At 39.0% G+C, this 26176-nt stretch overlaps 1 protein-coding gene across 2 annotated transcripts in view; it reads right to left on the bottom strand.

Annotated features, from left to right (window-relative positions):
* Positions 1-26176, bottom strand: part of LOC128640104 (calcium homeostasis modulator protein 2-like) — a 90711-nt gene that overhangs the window by 10350 nt on the left and 54185 nt on the right. The window contains exons 1-3 of one of the 2 annotated variants that reach the window (XM_053692446.1): positions 23889-24618; positions 21424-21595; positions 17026-17629 (exon numbers count right to left, since the gene is read on the bottom strand). In XM_053692446.1, coding sequence (XP_053548421.1) covers positions 17026-17568 — 543 coding nt within the window. In that variant the 5' untranslated portion in view covers positions 17569-17629; positions 21424-21595; positions 23889-24618. Of the gene's footprint in view, positions 1-17025; positions 17630-21423; positions 21596-23888; positions 24619-26176 lie in introns of those variants that run through there. The other variant, XM_053692447.1, reaches the window with a different exon arrangement.

The raw sequence follows: 26176 nt of genomic DNA, 5'->3' as shown, positions 1-26176 counted from the left end.
CTATGGGGGAATCGTGCACAAGCACGTTTTTGAAGCTGGCCGCGTCCGTAAGCAACGCTGGTATTTAGAGTTGCAGTGGCGGTAAATATGCTCTACGCTCCTTTTTTGGAGCCTAACGCAGCCATTCTGTGAACTCTAAATACCAGCGGTATTTAAAAGGTTCGGGGGAAAAAAAGCACGCGTAGCTAACGCACCCCTTTGGCCGCTGTCAAAAGAACTGAATTAAGGGGGCTGTCTGCAGAGGCTTAGATACAATGTACTTACAGAGGTAAAAAGTATATTAATATAACCATGTTGGTTGTTGAAAACTGGGGAATGGGTAATAAAGGGATTATCAATCTTTTAAAACAATAACAATCCTGGAGTAGGCTGTCCCTTTAAATAAAGACAGAATGTAAACATTTATAACAAAATTTTCAAGTAAAAAGAAATTAATGCAGACATATTTAGCATCATTTCCAGAATGTGTCTCTTATAAGACAATGGGCTAGATTAATGGGCACTAATTGTTGGACCTTGTTGTTCAGGCAAGATCATGTTCAAAATGTATTGAGGCTCGTTTCACCAATCTTTTCCTGTGTTTTTTACATGGGCGTTCTTGCGATTAAAATATGAGTTAAAGGGACATTCCAGCAATAAATAAAATAGACATCAGGGAATTTACTTTTGAAAGTGCTATAATCTTGCATTAGCAAAAATGCTCCTAGCAAAAGCCATCAGGGTTTTAAGTGAAAGCTTTAACTGTGCATGGGCACATGAAGCATTTCTAAATATGCTTCTTGCTCCCGCATTTTGAACAGTGTACCTGCTCAGAGAGCTTACAGTGCCTTATAATACATTTGCAATGACTCAGTTTACACAGGGCCGGCTCAACCATGGGACCAAGTGGGTCCAATGGACCCAGGCAGCACTTGACAAGGGGTAGAACTTCAGTGATTGAGTAAGTCACTGTCAGATCCAGAACATTCCAGTCCTGTGCAAAAGCATTGGTTGCAGGTAGGCAGGCTTAGTAAGGTCAGAAGCCAGGCTAGTAAGATGATATAGTTATCAGTAATGTTAATACTGGGGGAGCATCATTCTCGGACCCAGGCAGCACAATATCTTGAGCCGGCCTTGAGTTTACACAACACAAGTTACTGCCAGCTATATGAGCAGATACACTGTTTAAAATACTGGTGCATAGAGCATATTTAGATATACACACAGGCACAGTAAAAGCTCACAATGAAAACATTGATAACTTTTACTTCAAAAATGCTTAACTTGTTGGTAATTGTAAAATATTTTTCATGAATAAATATTTTTAAGATAAAGTAGTCTTGTTAGATAGATCAAGAATCGTCTTTAAAGATGTCAACAAATGACAGGCCATGGGGGAATTCTAGTCAGGGTTTTCACCTAAACAAGCATTAAAGGGACATTCTAGTCAAAATCAAACTTTCATGTATCAGATAGGGCATGTCATTTTTTTTTTTTTCCATTTTACTTTTATTATCAAAATTGCTTTATTCTCTTGGAATTCTTTGTTGAAAGCTAAACCTAGGTAGGCTCATATGCTAATTTTTAAGCCCTTAAATATAAATTGTTAAAGGAGGTGTCATATCAAATAGATCCAATTCAAGTAGCATTAAATCTGCGTAGCCAAGAAACACAATATCCAGTATTTGATTAGATACTCTAGGGGGCGGTTGCAGATGCTAAACAACTCCTTATGGAGATTAATAAATACCTCAGAGACCAGGCTGACTATGATGCAAACAAGGTTTATATTTGGAAAAGATGTCAGAGATTCACTTTCAGAAAAGATTTGACCACTAACAGACCACCTCAAAGGAAATCCTCAAATAGGAGAAAGTAAAAATAAAAGGGGGGCTGTCAATTTACCAAAATGTTCACTTTTTATGAAAGTGAAGCGGAATCAGCAGAGGAAGCATTTACTTCAGGTGAAGGATCAGGTGATGAAGGGAGATCAGAGCCTACTGGCCATGAGAGGGATCAAGCAACATAATTATGGGGCCAGGAGTGTGCTCAGACGATCATCCACTACACAGGATAAAACATCTAAGTATTCTGTGCCGACATAACTTCATCACCAGAACAGATTGTTCTGGTGCCCCTAATAAGTCAAAAAGGTTTTTTCCAGATTCTCAAAAAAGTTAGAAGGGGGGGGGGGGGAGAGGAGGAGACATTGCCAGACAAGGCCATTTACCCAACCAGATGGGGGAGGTCTCAGATGCAGTACAGATAAACTTGGTGATCAACCTGTCCAGCCACGGTCTGACAGAGATTGAAACCAGGGTTCTGAGTTTGGGCCTTTCATTCATGCCTTCTCAGGATTTTGGTCTCTTACAGACCTTAGTGGATGTGAACAGGTTGATACAATACTTGACTTTGAAAAAATACTTTGGGAAATCTGACTTAAATCTATATAGGATTACACAGACTGATCCAGATAGTTTTACACCTATGAGAAGTACATTGACCTTTAGTGAAGCATGCAACTTAGAAAATCTAGACACTCTGCTGTATGAAGGTAGGTGTGATATGCCAGATTTTAATGGGCTTGGAAAAACTATGATCCCAACATTTAAGAGGGCATCTTCCTTCCATCTCATGCACAGCAGGGGCCCCATTCTGGAAAAATTCCAGAAAAGGGTGAAAAAGATATCACTCAGTTGTCAAAATCATGCAATGAGAATCAGGGAGTACATTGGAATTTAACCACGGCAGAAAAAAAAAGCACTAAGGGGTCTTAGTGAAAACAGTGAAATAGTTATTAGAGCTGCTGATAAGGGAGGCTCAGTGGTAGTATTAGACCATGTAGATTTCATTACAGATGCATTAAGGCAGCTAAGTGACCACTCTCAATATCTGGTTTTAGATTTTGACCCTACTTTACTTTTCCAAAGGGAGTTAAAACAGCTTCTAGATGATGGTCTAGAAGATGTTTTTTTTGGATAAAATTACTTGTGACTTTCTGTATGTAGAAAAACCAATAACTAAATTTTCAACTATCTCCCCAAAGTACATAAAATTGTAAGTGGAATTGGGTCTCTATTAGATCATCTTTCACAATGGCTTGACGCAATGTTACAACCCATGGTGGGAAATCTCTCAAGCTTTTTAAGAGATACAAAATAATTTTTGAAAGATATGGACCCCCTAAAGTTATATATATATATATAATTTTTTTTTTTATAATTTTTTATTGAGGTTTTGAAATACAAACATCATACAATGAACGCCTCATCAAGTCAAGAATAAACATGTCAATATATAGTAAATAAAAACAGCTGTAGGGCAATGTATAAAGAAAACCATGTATAATAATAGCAAGGCTAGTCTAACCTCTATTTTATAATATTTTTATCTTAATTGGCGGACTAATTGGCAGGCCACTTATGGGCCATTTTAGAATTGAATTGAATCGTATATGTTAGACTAGTCTGAAAAACAGTCACTTTTGGGCTTTATAGTAGTTGTGGGGAAACAGTGGGTAAGCACCGCTTGGAGTATGGAAGGGGAAAGGGGGGGGGAGGGGAGGCGGAGATGTCTGAGCTGGTTCTAGGCAATGTTGTACCATTAAATAATGCCACACCTAGATCTCTGAGGTAAGCATCATTAGTTAGTATCTAGGGTGTCATAATGGACTTAATAGGCTAAAGGATGTAGTAGGAGTGGTGGTAGTCTTAGTAGGTATACAGGGGGAGAGAGTAGGTCATGTAAATTTTAAATCTAAGACGATTCCAAATATGTGTAAAGGGGAGCTGCTTGAATTTCCAGGATTGCTCTTATATATTGTCCCCCCGTGACAAACCCATCCTAGAAATAATCTCACATCATTACAGAGACCATATTTAAAGTATAATAAGACCAATGAATATAATATAACTTTCAACATTCGAGGAGTTTATCTCCTGCATTCTTATCTAAATTATGTGTCTTGTCAACAAAATGGAAATAAAAAGAAGATAACTGGTAAAATAATGTAATGTATATGTGCCTCATAAAGTGGTGTATGCTTATATGGATGGTATTTCGTCTACTGTAATCTCATCTATGGACCACTATCTTTAAAATGAAGACCATATATGTGATTTTAGAGTATAAGTGTACAAATAAGTGTCACGACTGATGTGTGGACAAAGAGGGGTGTAAGCGATTTAAGGGAGTCTAAGAGTAGTCTATGTGAGGTTTTATAAATTATGTCCCTATTGTAAGTGCGGGATAATAGTGACGGTCTTGAAGTAAAGCCTCACTCCCAGTTAGTCTAGTGAGTATAAAGAGTGTATCAAAAATATAGTGTACTTAAATGCCTGTATTGTGCAGAACATAATGACATAAGTGTCTAAAATGGGGATAACTCCAACGTATGGAATAAACAAGTTATCAACAAGTAACAACATAACAGTTTTAAACAAAATGTAATATTATGGAGCGAACTCCTATTATTCAAACCCGTCCGGTGATGGTGGATGCGAAGGATTGAAAGCTATGTTGAGAATAAGGAGTAAGTAGAGTACCCGTTTGTGAGCTCAGCATAACTTCTCGCAAAACAGTCCAACTGTGTAAAGGAGACATGGAGAGGTCCCTTCTAAAGAGAGGAGTGGTAATAATGAGCAAAAAGGGGTAAGGGAAGTACCCGTATGTGAGCTCAAACCCTCTCCTTGGTTAGTTTTAATGACCTCATTAAGGAAAAGGAGGTGGAGTGTTAAGGCAAGGTCCTAGAATCCAAAGTTTCAACTATTTTCTTTTGCGGGGTGGATCTTCTGGGCAGTGGTTGTTATTCGGGTGCAGATGAATTTAAGGATCCGGACTGTTTCGGGTCCTGGAGGTTCTGATCTGTTGTTTGGGTAAGTTCCAGTGATTGAAGTATCTTCATCCCTTGATCTGGTTTGGAGACAACATATGAGCGACCTTTGTGCTGGAAGTAAATCTTTACGGGGAATCCCCATCTATGCTTTATATTCTGGCGTTGAAAGTAGTAGTGTAAGTTGTTGGAAAGTCCTACGTTTAGCTAACGTGTGTGGGGAGAGATCCGGGAATATTTGTACTGTGTCATACGGAGCTGTCAGATTCTTATTTTAGAAGGAGGCTCTTAAAATCTTTTCCTTGAACGTATAATGATGTAGCCGAATTATGATGTCTCTAGGTGCTTCTGATGATGAGTTTTGTGGTCATAGGGCTCTGTGCGCTCTATCTATTAAAGACTCTTGTTCAGAGAAGGATCCAATTAGCTCTTTAAAGAGACCAGAAAGGAAGTTACATAAGTCAGATGAACTTACTTCTTCAGAGACCCCTCTAATGCGGAGGTTGTTGCGTCGCGACCTATCTTCCAGGTCTGCTAACTTTGTCTCTAGGTCTGAGATCTGTAGATTTTGAGAATATGCAAGGAGATTAGAGTGATCCACATGGAGATCCTCATGCTTGCATTCCAGCGTCTCTGTATGCTCACCAAGGGAAGCAATATCTCTCTTCAATTCACTCACTGATTGTCTGAGGTCCTGTCTGATGGAGGAATGGTGAGTGTCCATCTTATCTGCTAAAGCTTTAATAGAGTCGAGAATGTCAGTTTGAGAGACAATACGCTGGTCCTTCAAGGAAGTAACTGGTTTAGTAGGTTCATTGTATAGCGAGGTAGTATCTCTAGAGTCTTCTTCTGATCCCTCTGGGTCAGAGAGATTTTTACTATGAAAATGGTCATTCATAGTCCTTTTAGGGTGGCCCTGGTGTTTTTGTTTCTTCCTTATGTTGTGAGCCATTGAGGACGTATGTATCTTGAACCAAAAAAGGACTCGGGGGGGGGGGGGAAACTGTAGATGTATCTGGTTTAGTGATCCTTCCTTGATAGGAGATGAGTCAGGGGGGTAGACACCTAATCTCACTGTATCTGTGGGTCTAGCACTGCATGTTGGGTGTAGTCACTGCTAATGTGGAAATAGTAGACAGATAGTAATCAAAGTATGATTCCAATGTGGAGCCTCTAACTGAAAGAGAGTGTACTAGAAATGATACTGGTTCATCAACTGCCTATGAATAAACAATCACCCTCCAGGGGAGCTGCCCCCTATAGGCGAAGTGGGGAAATCGAAAAGAGGATATGACCCACAGGTATGTATACCCTGCAGGAAAGGGGGGAGGGTGTTGTTAGACAAGATTTGTTAGATGTGTCTCTAGTAGTACTAAATAGTATGTGTTCCCTGAAGAGAGATATCTGTGAGGCTGCCTCTATTCTCTTAAATACAGAGTAATTATATATGTGTGAGGTGTATATACTTCTTAAGCTTTAACTTGTGATATAAAGTCAAAACTGCTTTTGGTAAATGAGGCTGCTATCTCTTACAGCTCTTTTGGTGCAGTGGGGAAGAAAGAGAAAGTATTTACATCTGTGCTGTAGTAGACTTCATCCGTGTACAGTTTTAGGACCACCATACACTTCCCCACTACTGGTGTTTCCCTAATCCAAGCTAAGCCTAGCAGTGAGGAGGAGGTAACCTGTAGATCTGTGGAGTGTTAGATCTTAGAGGTCAAGCTCAGCAGTCAATGTTAGGATGCAGTCTCTGTTTTCTCAGAACATAAACTCGAGTCAGTGGTTGGTGAATTAAGTGAGTTTTGTAAGTTGCCGTATATTACAGTTAATATCTCCAGATGAACATCAGACTGGGTCTATAGCTCTCTTATCTCAGCTTAGAAAAATGCTGGAGAAATTAAACTTATAAGGAGCTGGTCTAAGGCTGTATTCAAGGTTGTAATTGGGGATGTGAGGATTTACAGGCTGAAGACTAGGCTAGCTAAAGTGATACAATGAATATCCTGTAGTAATCAGAGTTGGTATCTGTATAAAGGGTTCCTCTGTGTCCCAAGGACCGGTACAATCTCCTATCTGGGACGTCTCCTGTGCCTCTCAGCCTAACCGGAGGAGAAGTTACTGCAAGTGTAAGTCCGGTGTGAGGGTTTATACACAGTGCGGCTTTAGATGTCAGTCGTCACTCTCCCCAATCGCTCCTTCACATTCAGTGTATGGGGATATTTCTCTGACTAAAATCCTAAGAACATATGAGGAGCGTTACGTGCCCAGTTAAGTAAACAGAGGGCTCCTCAAACAGCAGTAGTCCGTTAGGTGAGTCAGACAGAAGGTCTCAGTGTGCAAGGAGTCAGCTTATAAAAGAATAGGGCTTACCCCCTGACGATAGACTCTGCAGCTGGAAAGTTCAAGTGCCGGAAGCTCGGGCGAACGCCTTGCGGGAGATTAGCAGTTGCTAGTTGTTAAAACGGCGGCTTTTCGCGCCAAAAGATGAAAGGCGCACTTCTGATCCTAGCTCCCTTTGTTTGTATTAGCTGGAGTTCTTTCGTTTGCAGGTTCAGCAGACGCTGCAGTCAGGGAAAGTCCCCCCCAGAGGGAAGCCTCGAAGTAGACAGGGGGTAGTGCAAAAGCCGAGCACTGGAGTGGCGCGTGGAGCAGGTAGTGAACTCCGCTGCTGAAGTGAGGTGTCACCTAATAGCTCCAGAGTGTAGCCACGACCCTCCGTAGCCAAGCGACACAGCTATTACAAGTCCCACAATCACCCGACAGGTGAGAGTTGTCTCAGAGATTGCAGTTCTGTATTGGAGTCCTAGAGCTCCGATCAGCTTGATCTTCGAGATTACAGTAGCTTCTTCACTGAATTATAAACCCCCTTAGTCTTCAGAAGTATAATATACAACCAGAGAGACACTTTGGTGCCCAATTAGACAAAATATAATCTATTTTTTAATAGAATAGCTAGGAGCTCTTGTGGAACACGTCTTCCCAGCTCGACCAGTTAGCTCCGCCCCCCTAAAGTTATATTTTATTTAACTTTTTGTCTGGTGCTCCTAACTGTTAATATTTGCTTTAATAGAGGGACTGAAGTGAGCATGGACAGACATCTTATTGCTTCCTGAGAGTCTTAAGTAATTAGAGGAGCTCCCTTAGCTAAGGACCGCGCTGGCCCGAGTAATGACTTAATTGAGACCTGACAAGTGCTATTAACAAACGGACGGAGAAGCTGTGCCTGGCGTGCACCGGAGCTGCACTTTGAGAGCAGGACAAATGCCATTACCAAAAAGCTAAGAGCATAGATAATCGAACATTAACCCACAAGACCGAGACATGGCACGTCCATTTTACCAACAAGAAGACTCGGTTAAGCGACAGATTACGAGTGACTGATCATATGCTATTGGGATCACAGCGCTTTATGTCCTTTTTATATGATTGGTGGACAAATGTTAAAAGTTAGAGGTCCACTTCTTAAGGATCTAAGTGATAATACTGGTACAGAGCAACTAGCAGGTGCCCAGATGTAACTGTCTTATTTAATCTCTTCTCTATGACGTCTCTTACTGTGATGTCACTAAATATGACAAATTATTGAAAATTATGATATTAAAAGTTGGCAGGATTGTGCTTTAAATGGTTGGGAGATATCTGTATTTGCCATTCGATTCTGTCTAGAAACTTTACCTCTAATTAAAATAGTATACATAAATATTTTTTGTATTGCTGTGCTATCAACCCTCTGTTATAAAGACAGCCATATAAAATGCTACCTCTTGTGCCCAACATTTGGTGTTTATATATATATATATATATATATATATATATATATATACAAAGAGAGAAGCGCTCTTCCAGGAACGAACAACAGCTCAGTGGCTTGTTCTATGGCGATTTACCACCCGGAAGCAGCCTCTTTTAGACCAGTGTGCTTTTCACAGAAGAAAACTTTCCTGAAGTATATCAGTCTGATCCTGCCAAGTAAGGTCAGTCCAGCCCCGAAATACCAGGCAATTCTCCTCTGAATAAGGAACATGACAACCCCAGACGATCGTTTCGGCCTCCTATGGGCCTCGTCAGTGAGGTTCAGCCACATTCCTCTAAGCACACTGGGCAAGGAGTCCACGTCTGGTTTCCCCCATCACCCATAGGGAGACTTCCCCAGGGTCATAATAATTTGCATACAAAGAGAGAAGCGCTCTACCAGGAACGAACAACAGCTCAGTGGCTTGTTCTATGGCGATTTACCACCCGGAAGCAGCCTCTTTCTTTCATGTAATTAGCAAGAGTCCATGAGCTAGTGACGTATGGGATATACATTCCTACCAGGAGGGGCAAAGTTTCCCAAACCTTAAAATGCCTATAAATACACCCCTCACCACACCCACAATTCAGTTTTACAAACTTTGCCTCCTATGGAGGTGGTGAAGTAAGTTTGTGCTAGATTCTACGTTGATATGCGCTCCGCAGCAAGTTGGAGCCCGGTTTTCCTCTCAGCGTGCAGTGAATGTCAGAGGGATGTGAGGAGAGTATTGCCTATTTGAATGCAGTGATCTCCTTCTACGGGGTCTATTTCATAGGTTCTCTGTTATCGGTCGTAGAGATTCATCTCTTACCTCCCTTTTCAGATCGACGATATACTCTTATTTATATACCATTACCTCTGCTGATTCTCGTTTCAGTACTGGTTTGGCTTTCTACAAACATGTAGATGAGTGTCCTGGGGTAAGTAAATCTTATTTTCTGTGACACTCTAAGCTATGGTTGGGCACTTTGTTTATAAAGTTCTAAATATATGTATTCAAACATTTATTTGCCTTGACTCAGAATGTTCAACATTCCTTATTTTCAGACAGTCAGTTTCATATTTGGGATAATGCATTTGAAACAATCATTTTTTTCTTACCTTAAAAAATTTGACTTTTTTTCCGCTGAAAATGCTTCATTTTATTGCGTCATTCTTGGCGCAGATTTTTTTGGCGCAAAAAATCTTTTCTGTTTCCGGCGTCATACGTGTCGCCGGAAGTTGCGTAATTTTTTACGTCCTTTTGCGCCAAAAATGTCGGCGTTCCGGATGTGGCGTCATTTTTGGCGCCAAAAGCATTTAGGCGCCAAATAATGTGGGCGTCTTGTTTGGCGCTAAAAAAATATGGGCGTCGCTTTTGTCTCCACATTATTTAAGTCTCATTATTTATTGCTTCTGGTTGCTAGAAGCTTGTTCACTGGCATTTTTTTTCCCATTCCTGAAACTGTCATTTAAGGAATTTGATCAATTTTGCTTTATATGTTGTTTTTTCTATTACATATTGCAAGATGTTCCACGTTGCAACTGAGTCAGAAGATACTTCAGGAAAATCACTGCCCGGTGCTGGAACTACCAAGCTAAGTGTATCTGCTATAAATTTTTGGTATCTGTTTCTCCAGCTGTTGTTTGTATTGCATGTCATGACAAACTTATTAATGCAGATAAAATTTCCTTTAGTACTGTTACATTACCTGTTGCTGTTCCGTCAACATCTAATTTTCAGAGTGTTCCTGATAAACATAAGAGATTTTACTTTTTAAATCCATTTAGAAGGCTATGTCTGTTATTTCTCCTTCTAGTTTACATAAAAGTCTTTTAAAACTTCTCTTTTTTCAGATGAATTTTTAAAATGAACATCATCATTCTGATACTGATAATGGTTCTTCTGGTTCAGAGGTTTCTGTCTCAGAGGTTGATGCTGATAAATCTTTGTATTTGTTCAAGATGGAATTTATTCGTTCTTTATTTAAAGAAGTATTAATTGCTTTAGAAATAGAGGATTCTGGTCCTCTTGATACTAAATCTAAACGTTTAAATAAGGTTTTTAAAAATCTCCTGTAGTTATTCCAGAAGTGTTTAATCTCCCTGTTGCTATTTCTGAAGTAATTTCCAGGGAATGGAACAATTTGGGTAATTCTTTTACTCCTTCTAAACGTTTAAGCAATTATATCCTGTGCCATCTGACAGATTAGAGTTTTTTGGGACAAAATCCCTAAGGTTTGGGGCTGTCTCTACTCCTGCTAAATGTACTACTATTCCTACGGCAGATAGTACTTCATTTAAGGATCCTTTAGATAGGAAAATTGAATCCTTTCTACTTATGTTCAGGTAATCTTCTTAGACCTGCTATATTTTTAGCGGATGTTGCTGCAGCTTCAACTTTTTGGTTAGAAGTTTTAGCGCAACAAGTAACAGATCATAATTTTATAGCATTATTATTATTCTATAACATGCTAATAATTTTATTGGTGATACCATCTTTTGATATCATTAGAGTTGATGTCAGGTATATGTCTCTAGCTATTTTAGCTAGAAAAGCTCTATGGATTAAACTTGGAATGCTGATATGTCTTCTAAGTCAACTTTGCTTTCCCTTTCTTTCCAGGGTAATAAATTATTATCTCAACTGTTTCTGGAAGGAAGGGAACTTTTTTACCAAAGGATAAAAAATCCAAGGTAAATTTAGGTTTAATAATCATTTTTCGTTCTTTTTCTCACAACAAGGAACAAAAGCCTGATCCTTCATCCTCAGGAGCGGTATCAGTTTGGAAACTATTTCCAGTTTGGAATATATCCAAGCCTTATAGAAACCTATAGCCAGCTCCTAAGTACCCATGAAGGTGCGGCCCTTATTCCAGTTCAGCTGGTATGGGGCAGATTACGTTTTCTTCAAAGAAATTTGGATCAATTCCGTTCTCAATCTCTGGTTTCAGAACATTGTTTCAGAAAGGTACAGAATTGGCTTCAAGTTAAGGCCTCCTGCTAAGAGATTTTTTTCTTTCCCGTGTCCCAGTTAACACAGCAAAGGCTCAGCATTTCTGAAATGTGTTTCAGATCTAGAGTTGGCTGGAGTAATTATGCCAGTTCCAGTTCTGGAACAGGGGCTGGGGTTTTATTTTATCTCTTCATTGTACCAAAGAAGGTCAATTCCTTCAGACCAGTTCCGGATCTATCAATATTGAATCGTTATGTAAGGATACCAACATTCAAGATGGTTACTGTAGGACTATCCTGCCTTTTGTTTAGCAAGGGCATTATATGTCTACAATAGATTTACAGGATGTGTATCTGCATATTCCGATTCATCCAGATCACTTTTAGTGTCTGAGATTCTCTTTTTAGACAAGCATTACCAGTTTTGTGGCTCTACCGTTTGGCCTAGCCTCAGTTCCAAGAATTTTTTTCGAAGGTTCTCGGTGCCCTTCTTTCTGTAATCAGAGAACAGGGTTTTGGTATTTCCTTATTTGGACGTTATCTTGGTACTTGCTCAGTCTTTTCATTTTCGAAGAATCTCATACGAATCGACTTGTGTTGTTTCTTCAAGTTCATGGTTGGAGGATCAATTTACCAATCAGTTCATCGATTCCTCAGACAAGGGTAACCTTTTTAGGTTTCTAGATAGATTCAGTGTCTATGACTCTGTCCTTGTCAGACAAGAGAAGTTTAACATTGATATCAGCTTGTCAAACCTTCAGTCACAATCATTCCCTTTGGTAGCCTTATGCATGGAAATTTTAGGTCTTAGGACTGCCGCATCAGATGCGATTTCCTTTGCTCGTTTTTACATGCGACCTCTTCAGCTCTGTATGCTGAACCAATGGTGCAGGGATTACTCAAAGATATCTCAATTAATATCTTTAAACCGATTATACGACACTCTCTGACATAGTGGACAGATCACCATCGTTTAGTTCAGGGGGCTTCTTTGTTCTTCCGACCTGGACTATAATCTCAACAGATGCAAGTCTTACAGGTTGGGGAGCTGTGTGGCGGTATCTGACGGCACAAGGGGTTTGGGAATCTCAGGAGGTGAGATTTCCGATCAATATTTTGGAACTCCGTGCAATTTTCAGAGCTCTTCAGTCTTGGCCTTTTCTGAAGAGAGAGTTGTTCATTTGTTTTCAGATAGACAATGTCACAACTGTGGCATACATCAATCATCAAGGAGGGACTCACAGTCCTCTGGCTATGAGAGAAGTATCTCGAATTTTGGTTTGGGCGGAATCCAGCTCCTGTCTAATCTCTGCGGTTCATATCCCAGGTATGGACAATTGGAAAGCGGATTATCTCAGTCGCCAAACGTTGCACCTGGGCGAATGGTCTTCACCCAGAGGTATTTCCTCAGATTGTTCAAATGTGGGAATTCCCAGAAATAGATCTGATGGCTTCTCATCTAAGCAAGAAACTTACCTGGTATCTGTCCGGATCCCGGGATCCTCGGGAGGAGGCAGTGGATGCATTATCTCTTCCTTACAAGTGTCATCCTGCCTATATCTTTCCGCCTCTAGTTCTTCCAAGGGTATTCTCCAATATTCTAAAGGAATGCTCATTTGTCCTGCTGGTAGCTCCAGCATGGCCTTACGGGTTTTGGTATGCGGATCTTGTCCGGATGGCCTCTTGCCAGCTGTGGACTCTTCCGTTAAGACCAGTCTTTTTGTCTCAAGGTTTTTTTTTTCCATCAGAATCTCAAAACCTTAATTTTAAGGTATGGAGTTTGAACGCTTGATTCTTGGTCAAAGAGGTTTCTCTGACTCTGTGATTGATACTATGTGACAGGCTCGTAAATCTGTATCTAGAGAGATATATTATAGAGTCTGGAAGACTTATTTTTCTTCAGGATGGTTTAGATAAAGGTTTGTCCGCAAGTTCCTTGAAAGACAAATCTCTGCTCTTTCTGTTCTTTTTCACAGAAGGATTGCTAATCTTCCTGATATTCATTGTTTTGTACAACCTTTGGTTCGTATAAAACCTGTCATTAAGTCAATTTCTCCTCCTTGGAGTTTGGATTTGGTTCTGGGGGCTCTTCAAGCTCCTCCGTTTGAACCTATGCATTCATTGGACATTAAATTACTTTCTTGGAAAGTTTTGTTCCTTTTGGCAATCTCTTCTGCCAGAAGAGTTTCTGAATTATCTGCTCTTTCTTGTGAGTCTCCTTTTCTGATTTTTCATCAGGATAAGGCGGTGTTGCAAACTTCTTTTGAATTTTTACCTAAAGTTGTGAATTCCAACAACATTAGTAGAGAAATTATGGTTCCTTCATTATGTCCTAATCCTAAGAATTCTAAGGAGAAATCGTTGCATTCTTTGGATGTTGTTAGAGTTTTGAAATATTATGTTGAAGCTACTAAGTCTTTCCGAAAGACTTCTAGTTTATTTGTTATCTTTTCCGGTTCTAGAAAAGGCCAGAAAGCTTCTGCCATTTCTTTGGCATCTTGGTTGAAATCTTTAATTCATCTTGCCTATGTTGAGTCGGGTAAAACTCCGCCTCAGAGGATTACTGCTCATTCTACTAGGTCAGTTTCTACTTCCTGGGCATTTAGGAATGAAGCTTCGATTGATCAGATTTGCAAAGCAGCAACTTGGTCCTCTTTGCATACTTTTACTAAATTCTACCATTTTGATGTATTTTCTTCTTCTGAAGCAGTTTTTGGTAGAAAAGTACTTCAGGCAGCGGTTTCAGTTTGAATCTTCTGCTTATGTTTTTCATTAAACTTTATTTTGGGTGTGGATTATTTTCAGCAGGAATTGGCTGTCTTTATTTTATCCCTCCCTCTCTAGTGACTCTTGTGTGGAAAGATCCACATCTTGGGTAATCATTATCCCATACGTCACTAGCTCATGGACTCTTGCTAATTACATGAAAGAAAACATAATTTATGTAAGAACTTACCTGATAAATTCATTTCTTTCATATTAGCAAGAGTCCATGAGGCCCGCCCTTTTTTTGTGGTGGTTATGATTTTTGTATAAAGCACAATTATTCCAATTCCTTATTTTTTATGCTTTCGCACTTTCTTATCACCCCACTTCTTGGCTATTCGTTAAACTGAATTGTGGGTGTGGTGAGGGGTGTATTTATAGGCATTTTAAGGTTTGGGAAACTTTGCCCCTCCTGGTAGGAATGTATATCCCATACGTCACTAGCTCATGGACTCTTGCTAATATGAAAGAAATGAATTTATCAGGTAAGTTCTTACATAAATTATGTTTTTAGACCAGTGTGCTTTTCACAGAAGAAAATTTTCCTGAAGTATATCAGTCTGATCCTGCCAAGTAAGGTCAGTCCAGCCCCGAAATACCAGGCAATTCTCCTCTGAACAAGGAACATGACAACCCCAGACGATCGTTTCGGCCTCCTATGGGCCTCGTCAGTGAGGTGCAGCCACATTCCTCTAAGCACACTGGGCAAGGAGTCCACATCTGGTTTCCCCCATCACCCATAGGGAGACTTCCCCAGGGTCATAATAATTTGCATACAAAGAGAGAAGCGCTCTACCAGGAACGAACAACAGCTCAGTGGCTTGTTCTATGGCGATTTACCACCCAGAAGCAGCCTCTTTTAGACCAGTGTGCTTTTACTGTATATATATGTGTGTGTGTGTGTGTTAACTTGATTGCTTGCTCTGCTGCAAAGTATCCCTGGATTTATTTTTAAAATGTTGGCAACTATGTCTATATAAAAAAGTAAGTTTTTTTTTCTCAAAATGTCCTAAGGTGACCAGGGTAAGTGCTCTTTGAGCAGTTATCCTTCAGTTACTTTTTACTATTTGTATAGTGAAAAAACAGCCAATCAGCATTATCAGATTTATGGAACATCCTTAAATTGAGGTGGAAAATAAAGTGGCTGTGCCTGCAAAGGCTAGATGTATGTTTCTTTGTAAGTCCTGGGACAAGAATCCTGATTGGGTGGTTAAACTCCCTTTAAAATGGGATGTTTCTTTTGAGAAAAAAATTAGGTAAAATATCTTCTTTAATACATAGAGATGACGTTATATTTTCTCAGACATGCTGCATCACTCTCAAGTAATTCAGCATTTGGTTTTTCATAAAAGACTATGCATTTCAAATTGAAATAACCCCTTAACTTAAACCGATGTAGATCTACATCATGTAGTCCAAAGCCCAGCGTTTCACATAACATAGATCTACATTGGACCCTTAGGAAGCCCAAGCAGTCTCTGTTGTCAATTTGCTGTTTGTGGGATGCAGGCATCTGCCTTCATATGGTAATGGACCATGATCAGATCTCTGTTACCATATGAAGCCAGATTGCCTGATGGTTACAGACAACAACACTGTTTGTGTCACTGTAATGATCATTTATTTGTGCCGGTGGAAGTTGAAGGGGGGGAAGGCGGGAGGCGGGTGGGTGGCCCAGTGGGGAAGGGAGGGGTGGGACCCTACACTACAAAAAAGTAGTTTTGAAGGGAAGGAGGGGATCCTTACATAATGATTTGTGGAGGTGGGAAAGGGGATCCCTACACTACAGAAGAGAGTTGTTTGGGAGGGATCAGAGAGGTGGGAGGTGTCAAGTTGGAAGGTAATCCCTACACTACAATAATATTACCCTTACCAGCTAATTCCTGTAACCCTATCACTGCTGGGAATGTCACAAATGTGGTGCGCAGCTGCAGTTAGCAGCCTTCTAATTACCAAAATGCATACATGTCTGCTATTTCTGAACAAAAAGGTTCTCGGAGACGCTTTTAAAACAATTTGTGTTATCACTGCACAAGCAGTATGTAAATAATTTCAGTGAAAACCCAAAGTTAGTGAAAAAGTTAAAGATTTTTTTAAATGATCGTATTTGGAGGCATAATGATGGCATAATTGATAGCTCTCATTAGGCAGGGCCCTCATTATATGCATTTTTTTCCTGCCACCCCAGTTACTATACCTATATTTCACTTGAGGGATGGCCAACTAGTTTATGCAGCTCCAGGGGAAAAACAATGTGTGCCATAGTTTTTGTGGCCCTAGGAAAAAGCATAACTAAATATGTGTGTGCTTGGGGTTGGCCACAACTCAAAAGAGCCCTTTGGAGGGGAGAAAAGCAGACACATGGTACCCTAAATCTGGATCTGTGCCTCTGTACATTTTTAGGAAATATATTACTTGTTTGTTTAATAGCCATACATTTATATGTGGCCTATAACGGTTTTCGAAAATTGGTCTACAGTCAGGAAGTTGGCCATCACTGCTTTTTCTTGAAACTATTGTAATGTTACATATTTTTTTATGTGGGCAGCAATACATGCCGTATAGTATTTCAGTGCCATCTTTGTGTAACCCGTTAGCTCTTTACAAATAGACATTATTAATAATCATAATAATAATAATAATCTATAACTGTTTTATGTACTTTGAATGGTGAAGTCCTAAACCGGTGAGTACAAAAATTATATACAAGAAAAATGATCACCTGAGATTCATACTTTAGTCTTCTTATCACTTCTTCTTTAAAGGCGATGACTTCTGCTGGCGTATCTTTGCAAGGGAATCGAGCCATAGTATCAGGTCCATACCCAAGCGGGAAGTTATGAAATGAGGTGACTTTCAGGAACTCACTCATGCAGCACACATAGGCTTCACCACGGAGCAGTGAGATCACAGACCATGTGATAGGAGCCACTGCTGCTCGGCCTGCAATGGATCCAAAAAGCAAGAATGTAGCTGGCACAGAGCAGTTCTTTAGCGCCCTTGTTCGACATTCTGCCACCATATTCCATGTGTGGTTATTTAGTATTATGCCAATTAGAAATAGCACAAGAGCTGGGATGCCAATGGCAGCAAGTCCATACAGATAGTTTCTTTTTGGAGAACAAGGGCAGTGAAACGCCACTACAGAAAATAACTCTTGGCCTCCCACTGTTCCCAGTGCAATCAGCCCATTAAATATCATAACATCACGACTTCTGAAAAACAGGGCGAAGAATTTCAAGTTTTCTGATATGAGAGCAGACATTTCTCCTGCTTATAGCACCCACTGCCAAATTAAGTTGATGAAGAAATCGGAAACAGTAACACTAGAAAACAAAATTAAAAATACTGCAATAAATTACTATTGATAGCATTGTTTTAGTCAATGCATTGTATACAACTAATCACTACACTGCAAAAGAATTGCGCAAAAATATCGTAACCATTTAAACTGTCATGTAGTCTAGAGATACAGCACTTAAAGGGACACTAAACCTCATTTTTTTTCTTTCATGATTCAGATAGAGCATGCCATTTTAAGCAACTTTTTAACTTACTCCTATTGTCAATTTTTCTTCATTATCTTGCTATCTTTATTTAAAAAGCAGGAATATAAGCGTAGGAGCCGGCCCATTTTAGGTTCAACCCCCTGGATAGTGCTTGCTTACTGGTGGCTACATTTAGCCACCAATAAAGCAAGCATAACCCAGGTTCTAAACCAAAAAAGGGCCGGCTCCTGCTTCTAAGATTTACAGTCCTGCTTTTTAAATAAAGATAGCAAGAGAACGCAAAAAAAAATGATAATAGGAGAAAATTAGAAAGTTGATTAAAATTGTCTGCTCTATCTGAATCATGAAAGAACAAAATTGGGTTTAGTATCCCTTTAAAGGGATACTAAACCCAATTTTTTTTTCTTTCATGATTCAGATAGAGCATGAGATTTTAAGCAACTTTCTAATTTACTCCTATTATCAATTTTTTTGTTCTTATGCTATCTTTATTTGAAAAAGCAGTACTGTAAGCTTTAGAGCAGCCCATTTTTTGTTCAGCACCTGGGTAGCACTTGCTGATTTGTGGCTAAATGTAGCAAACCAGTTAGCAAACGCTACCCAGGTACTGAACTAAAAATGGGCCGGCTCCTAACCTTTCATTACTGCTTTTTCAAATCAAGATAACATGAGAACAAAGAAAAATTGATAATAGGAGTAAATTAGAAAGTTGCTTAAAATTGCATGCTCTATCTGAATCATGAAATAAAACAATTGGGGTTATTATCCCTTTAAGTATGTTTATCATTTCACCTATGCTGGGATGATTTAGTGGGACAAATGTAAATGAGCTCCTGCACTGATTTAGGCAACCAATGTACAGTATAGCATGTTGCAGGGTTACAAAGTCTACAGTATACACTCCTGCCCCTTTAGAGGAGTAAATAAGCATAATCTGAAGAAATCAATTACAGAAAAGTCTGGAAAAATAAATAATGAATTTACATGGCATTTTTTCACTATAATTAAGTTTTATGTTGTGTTTAAAGGGACATGAAACCTAAAGGGACATGAAACCTAACATTTTTCTTTCATGATTCAGATAGAGCATGCAATATTAAACAAATTTCTTATTTATTTCTAGCATACAATTTCTTCATTCTCTTTGTATCCTTTGTTGAAAAGCAGGGGCGTATGTGTTGGAGCCAGTCCATTTCTGGAGCACTATATGGCAGCAGTTTTGCAAGAAACGTATCCATTTGTAAGAGAACTAGATAACAGCACTATTTTCTGCCATGTAGCGCTCCAGATGCCTACCTAGGTATCTCTTCCATAAAGAATATCATGTGAACGAAGCAAATTTGATAATAGAGGTAATTTGGAAACTTTTTAAAAATAATATGCTCTGTCTGAATCACAAAAGAAAATGATTGTGCTTCATATCCCTTTAATGTTCCTGTAATTTATCAATTAAAATATGTTAAAACATGATGGACCTTGTCACATGTTTTTGGCTTTTTTTTCTTTGCTAGTTGTAATCAAAGTATTGTAGTGATCAAAAATATGAGAGCTTTTCACACCTCTGACCCACTGTGGGGACTTGCTGTGAAGGTTTCCCATCAGTTCTTATTTTTTAGCCGGCCCATTTCGGGTTCAGAACCTGAGTTGTGCTTGCTTATTGATTTGCTAAATGTAGCCTCCAATAAGCAAGCGCTATCCAGGGTGCTAAACCTAAAATGGTCCGGCTTCTAAGCTTTACATTCTTGCTTTTAAAATAAAGATACCAAGAGAACAAAGAACAATTGATTAATAGGGGGTCTATTTATCAAGCTCCGAATGGAGCTTGATGCCCCGTGTTTCTGGTGGGCCTTCAGGCTCGGCAGAAACACAAGTTATGAAGCAGCGGTCTAAAGACCGCTGCTCCATAACCTGTCCGCCTGCTCTGAGGCGGCGGACAGACATCGCCGGAAATCAAGACGATCCAATATGATCGGGTTGATTGACACCCCCTGCTGGCCGCAAATCTGCAGGGGGTGGCGTTGCACCAGCAGTTCACAAGAACTGCTGGTGCAATGATAAATGCCGACAGCGTATACTGTCAGCATTTATCGATGTGCGGCGGACATGGTTCGCTATAGTGGATCATGTCCGTCCGCACAATGATAAATGGATCCCTAGGAGTAAATTAGAAAGTTGTTTAAAATTGCATGCTCTATCTGAATCACAAAAGATAACATTTGGGTCTAGTCTCAGTGGGGGAAAATAATATGTTTTCCAAGCCTAAGCTTTTAATGATCTAGCACTGTATAATATTACTTATAGAAATTAAGAGACATATTTTACAAAATGTCTCCAATGTGTGTGATTTTTTTTTTTTTTTGGCTATCATGAGGTTTAGAACAAACTGTTGGTTTAAAACTTTTTATATAAAGCACCAGAACAGCAGCAGAAAGGGAAAAGACCACCATATGTAGTGTAGTTCCATTACCCCTGCTCAACCCAGAAGAGCGTGAATACTTTTTGGAGTTAAATACCACCTGAGCAGGGTTTTGGCATTAAAGGGACATTAGACACTTTAAAATTGTAGAATAAAATGTTTAATTACACATAGTAAAACAACTTTGCAATACATTTTCAGTTATGTTTTGCCCTCTTTTCTGTAATTTAAAGAGACGTCAAAGTCAACATTTTCTAAAGTTTCATGATTTACATTTCCAATGTGCTTCTATTATTTAATATTCTACATATACATCTCTAAATATGTGTATGTATATATATATATATATATATATATATATATATATATATATATATGTGTGTGTGTGTGTACATATGTATTTATATGTGTATATATGTATTTACAGGCATATATACACATGTAAATACATATGTACACACATGTATACATAATAAGTGCATTGGAGCCATTTGCAGTAGATGAAAACATGTAAAATCATATTTATGTAATTCTCATATTTAATAAAGGTGTTAACTATGTATTTACTGTAAATAGTTCACATTCCAATGTTCTGCACATAGCAGAATGTGTTCTAAGTGTTTAGTAATAGATATTCCTAGATATCTGTATATATCTATACCTATATATAATCATGTATACAGTATATATAGGTATAGATATATATGAAACAAAATACTATCAGATATATGTAGAAATATTTATGTATGAATAAATAGAACATATTCTGCTATGTGAAGAACATTGGAATGTGAAATATTCATATTATTCATGTTGGGTGTAATCGGGTTTGCACGCAAGAAGCGTTTTCCCCCCAACTTTTTTTGCTCCATTGACGTCTATGGGGAAATACGTTAAACGCGCATGCAATAGTCAAAGTTTGGCTTTTTACGCATGGCGAGCAAAAAAAGTTTTTACTTTCAATTTGTATTACGAGCGCTACCCGACTCATGGAAAAATCTCCCTTCTAGCAGAGTTAGCGCACAAGCGGGAGTGTTAAATACCACTCCACTTGTAATCTGGCCCTTTATGGGGTATTACATTTTAAGTTTAAATTATTTTATTCACAAATGGGAAACAAAGGACACTATTCAACTCTTCTAGAATTTCTGCAACTATGTACAAAAAAACAAAACAAGAAACATAGCAACCTTACCTTAGAGTTGCGATCTGCAATGTTTCTTATTCACTACATGAAAGTCCTTATGCGTTTCTAAATCGGGCTGCACCTGCCACATTCCATCATGGGTTACACGTTACAATTATACATGTACGGTTATCCAAATGCAGATTTGCATAAATGTTTGTAACCACAAATGTTTTGTAACCTAGAAATAAAAAATACAGAGCAACCCCCAGAATATTATATGTCTAAAAATAATTCATTTATATTGTGTAAAATATGACTTTTATCATGACCATTGTTTATAACACTACAACAGGATCATGTGTTTGTTATTTAAAGGGATATGAAACTCAAAATCTTTCTTTCATGATTCAGAGCATTCAATTTTAAACCACTTTCTAATTCTCTTCTATGATCACATTTCTTTGTTCTCTTGGTATCGTTTGTTGAAAAGCAGGGTTGTAATCTTGTTATCTATTCCAGAAAAGCAGTTTTGCAAGAATGTTATCTATTCCAGATGGCAGCCCTATTTCCTGCCATATAGTGCTTTAGACACCTAACTAGGTATTTCTTCAACAAAGAATACCAATGAAACAAAGCAAATTTTTATCATATAAGTAAATAGGAAACACAAAAGAACATTTTTGGGTTTCATATACCTTTAAAGGGATAGGAAAGTTAAAAATAAACTTGCAAGAATCAGATAGCGCATGCCATTTTCAGACACTTTTAAAATCACTTCAATTTTTCCAATGCGCTTCATTCTCTTGGCATCCCTTGTTGAAAATGAATACGCACATATCCTACACCAGTGGGAGCTAGCTGCTGATTGGTGCCTGCACACATTTGTCTCTTGTGATTGGCTAAATAGATGTGTTCAGCTAGCTGCCATTAGTGCAATGTTGTTCCTTCAGCAAAGGATAACAAGAGAATTAAACAAATTTGATAATAAAAGTAAATTCTAAAGTTGTTACAAATTGTATGTTCTATCTGAATTATAAAATGAACTTTTGAGGTTTCCTGCCCCTTTAATGCTGAGTGATATGCTGTATCTAACAGATTTCATGTGATATACAGGGCATTCAATATAGTTTTCATATTACATTATATTTGCAATGAATTGTTCTTTTTCTCCCAGTCTACAAATCTTTTTTTTTTCTTTAGCCTTCATCTTACTCCTAATAGTTACGTTCATTAATAACGCACTTACATATAAGGACCTTATCAAGATACAAAACCATTGTTTCCCATTATTTAAGCTAAACAAAAGCTGAAGGATGAAAATGTTTTCCAAATGTTTATTGGAGGAACATACCACAAAGCTTAAAGTAATGGTAACGTTTCCAATTTGTATAATCAGATCTGAAATGGAAACAATATTGTAGATGGGCTTTAATTCATCCATTCTAATGAAGATACGCTATAACCCACACTCCGGCCCCCCACACAAAACAAGAAAACTATCATTAATCATTATTTATCAGACAAACAGATATAAACAGATTTAAAGGGGCATGAAACCCACATTTTAGCTTTCATGATTTAGAAACAACATGCAATTTTAAAACGTTTTCCAATTTATTTCTATTCTCTATTTTGTTTCATTCTCTTGATATTTTTTGCTGAAAAGCCTGTATAAATAGGCTCAGTATTGATTGGTGGCTGGACATAGATGCCTTGCGTGATTGGCTCACCCATGTGCATTGCTATTTCTTTAACAAAGGATATCTGAAGAATGAAGAAATTAAATAATATAAGTAATTTGGAATGTTGTTTAAAATTGTATTCTCTATCTGAATCATGAAAGAAAATTTTTGGGTTTCATGTCCCTTTAACACATTTCCTTAAACTATTCAGCTATCCCTATGTGTCCATACCTAACCCTAGGTGGAGAAGCTTAATAAATAAAACACCTTCCAACACAAAACTGGATATAGAAATAAATTCAATGGAGGATAACACCCAAGTTAAGTGTTTTATTTTTATTTTTCGTCATTTGTCTTGGTTTTGATTCAGACAAATACATTTATTCTGATCCATCTGTAAAATGACGTAAGCTTCCATATTAATCACTCTGCAACTCAAATAATACTCAAAAAGACATTTATAAGAATGAGAGAGAAAATATCACAGGGTGGAGTGGCTATGAGTAGCAGAAATATGTAAAGAAAACTAATAAACGCACAATCTTCATGCAAAAGCCTTTAATCCTTCAGTTGACAGAGGGGGTTTCTGCAGTGTATAGCACGGCTATTTAGAGTCGGCAAGCATGACAATTTTTCCATTTGATATCACTAAAAAGGAGGGGGGAGAGTATTCTATGTACCTTGTATGTTGTATAACTTGTAAAATGTCAATAAAGATTAATTAAATAAAAAAGTTAAACTTCTGTGTTATCTCTGCAAAGTGTCTAATGGCTGCTAATGCATTAGAAAAATATTGTCTTGCCATCTACTGTAAGACTGCATGCAAAGTATATAGAAATGTAAACTTACTTCCTGCTTTCCAGTGTTTCTAGTCCACGTAGTAGGCACAATCCCTGTGTGCAGCAATATCTGTCTGATGCCTCATAGGCGAGGAGGGTCCCAAATCCATTTTCAGATGTCCTAACTCCATTTGTCATTGGCGCATTAGGTGAAAATCTAATCAACATAGTCATCCTATAACCAAGTCGGACAAATATTTTGGCTTCTTATATTAGACTTTATCTAGAGTGTGTATATTTATAGTATTGGGATGGGCTTGGAACTGCTGTCAAATCTGTGTACATTTCTTAAAGGGGTGTGAAGTTAAAATGAAACTTTCATAATTCAAATAGAGCATGGCATTTTAATAGACACTTTAATTTAATTCACCCCTTGGTATCCTTTGTGGAATAGCATACTTAGGTAAGTTCAGGGCACTAGCAAGAGCTAGCTGGTGAATGGAGGCTACACACATACCTCCTGTCATTGGCTTACAAGATGTGTTCAGCTAGCTGGTGTATTGCTGTTCTGATGCTGTCTTTAACCATGTGTTTAACCCCTTCCCGCCTGGACTTATTTGTCTACATTGAAACAAAGTTCCGATGTAAACAAAATATGAAAAATTTGAAATCACACAATCGTTCATGTGATCGTGTGGTTTAAATTATGGGATAGGGGAGTGCCTATGACGCTAGGCACACCCTCCAGTCCGCGATCCCATTTAGAAAGCCGCAGAGGCTTTAGGATAGCCAAATGGCTAGGACGTTCCATGCTGTTCTAACGGCTCTAAAGCCCAGCACAATTAGGATGGCATGGAATGTCCTAATGGCGGAAAGGGGTTAACTTCTTTGCAAGGTGTAAACACATAGTTAAATGCAAGCAAAAGTGCAATAATAAAATACTGTAATGCATTAGAGAATTTTGTTTTTGCACTTTTATGTCCCATTAAACTAAGTAAAGTTTTAAATGGATGTTTGCTTAAATCACTTAACATACCTCAACTAAAATCAACTAATATGTTGTTAACACACAAAAAACGTTTTCATTAACAGTTTTTTCATTTCACAGTTTTTCCTTTAATTTAGTTATGCACACTGAATTTTCCACTTCCCCAAAGAGAGGTTGAAGTGGATGTGTCAGGGTTTTTTCCCTGTTGTGTTTGCCATGTGCTGCTAGCAGCCATTTTACTCACCTCTCTTCCTGACTATGGTGCATTGTGGGGGATGCTGCTCATTTCCTGCACTTCCTTTTATGGCCAGACTGGTGTGCATCATCCATGTGAGACAGGATGCAGTCTCAGAATTGTGATGTCATCACTTATTATTTAAAGGGCCTCTGTTCAGTATGTTTTGCCTTTGCTTTGTCTCAGACCTGTTTGTGAGAGTTCCTGTGTATTACCTGGGTGTCTGATGTCCTTCCTGGTTCCTGATCCCTGGCTTGTTCCTGATTCTGCTGTTTTCCCTCTTTCAAGGAGCCCTTGTGGAAGCCTCCTGTTCCGTTGTCTCCTACGTGTTCATTCACACCCATGCCTCCCTCTCCTCCCATGCCTCCCGGTCCCGAGTCACCAGGTACTGCTGAGCCGATGCAGTTGGGATTCACGCGTCTCTCCGTGGCGGAGAGGGCCTTTAGGAGGAGGGAGGGGCTCTGCCTCTATTGTGGGTTACAGGGCCACCTTTTGAAGTCTTGTCCTACACGGCCGGGAAACGCTCACACCTAAGGTCCTGTTGGGGGCAGACCTTGGGTGGTTTATACTCGTCCCCGGAACTGCTTAAGGAGAAACCTTTGGTCACGGTTGTCCTTTCCTGGGTGGACTCCTCCATAGTCACTCAGGCTCTTGTTGACTCCGGTGCTGCGGGTTATTTCATTGACAGTGCTTTTGTATCAAAGCACTCCATTCCTGTTTTGCCTCGGTCCGTTCCGCTTGCTATTGAGGCCATTGATGGCAGGCGCCATCAGCCCGCACTAGTTACTCACGAAACTGCTCCGTTGTCCAGGGCTGTTGGGGCTCTCCATTTTGAAACCCTCCAGTTCCAGGTGATAAACTCTCCGCATTTTCCGGTTGTTCTGGGTTATCCCTGGCTCCAAAAGCACAATCCCAGTCTCGACTGGCGCAGGTCCGAAATTTTGTTGTGGTCCCTGCAATGTATTTCCAGTTGTCTTCGGAAACCAGTTAAAGTCTTGTGCACTTCTTCAGTATCTCAATTGCCAGAGAAGTACCGAGAGTTCCTAGACGTGTTTGACAAGGTGCGTGCCGGTACGTTGCCTCCTCACCGGTCTTACGATTGTGCCATAGACCTGCAACCCAAAACCATCCCTCC

This window comes from Bombina bombina, chromosome 9 (genome assembly GCF_027579735.1).
Source record: "Bombina bombina isolate aBomBom1 chromosome 9, aBomBom1.pri, whole genome shotgun sequence".
NCBI classification, from domain to species: Eukaryota; Metazoa; Chordata; class Amphibia; order Anura; family Bombinatoridae; genus Bombina; species Bombina bombina.
This window is presented reverse-complemented; position numbering and strand designations above follow the sequence as displayed.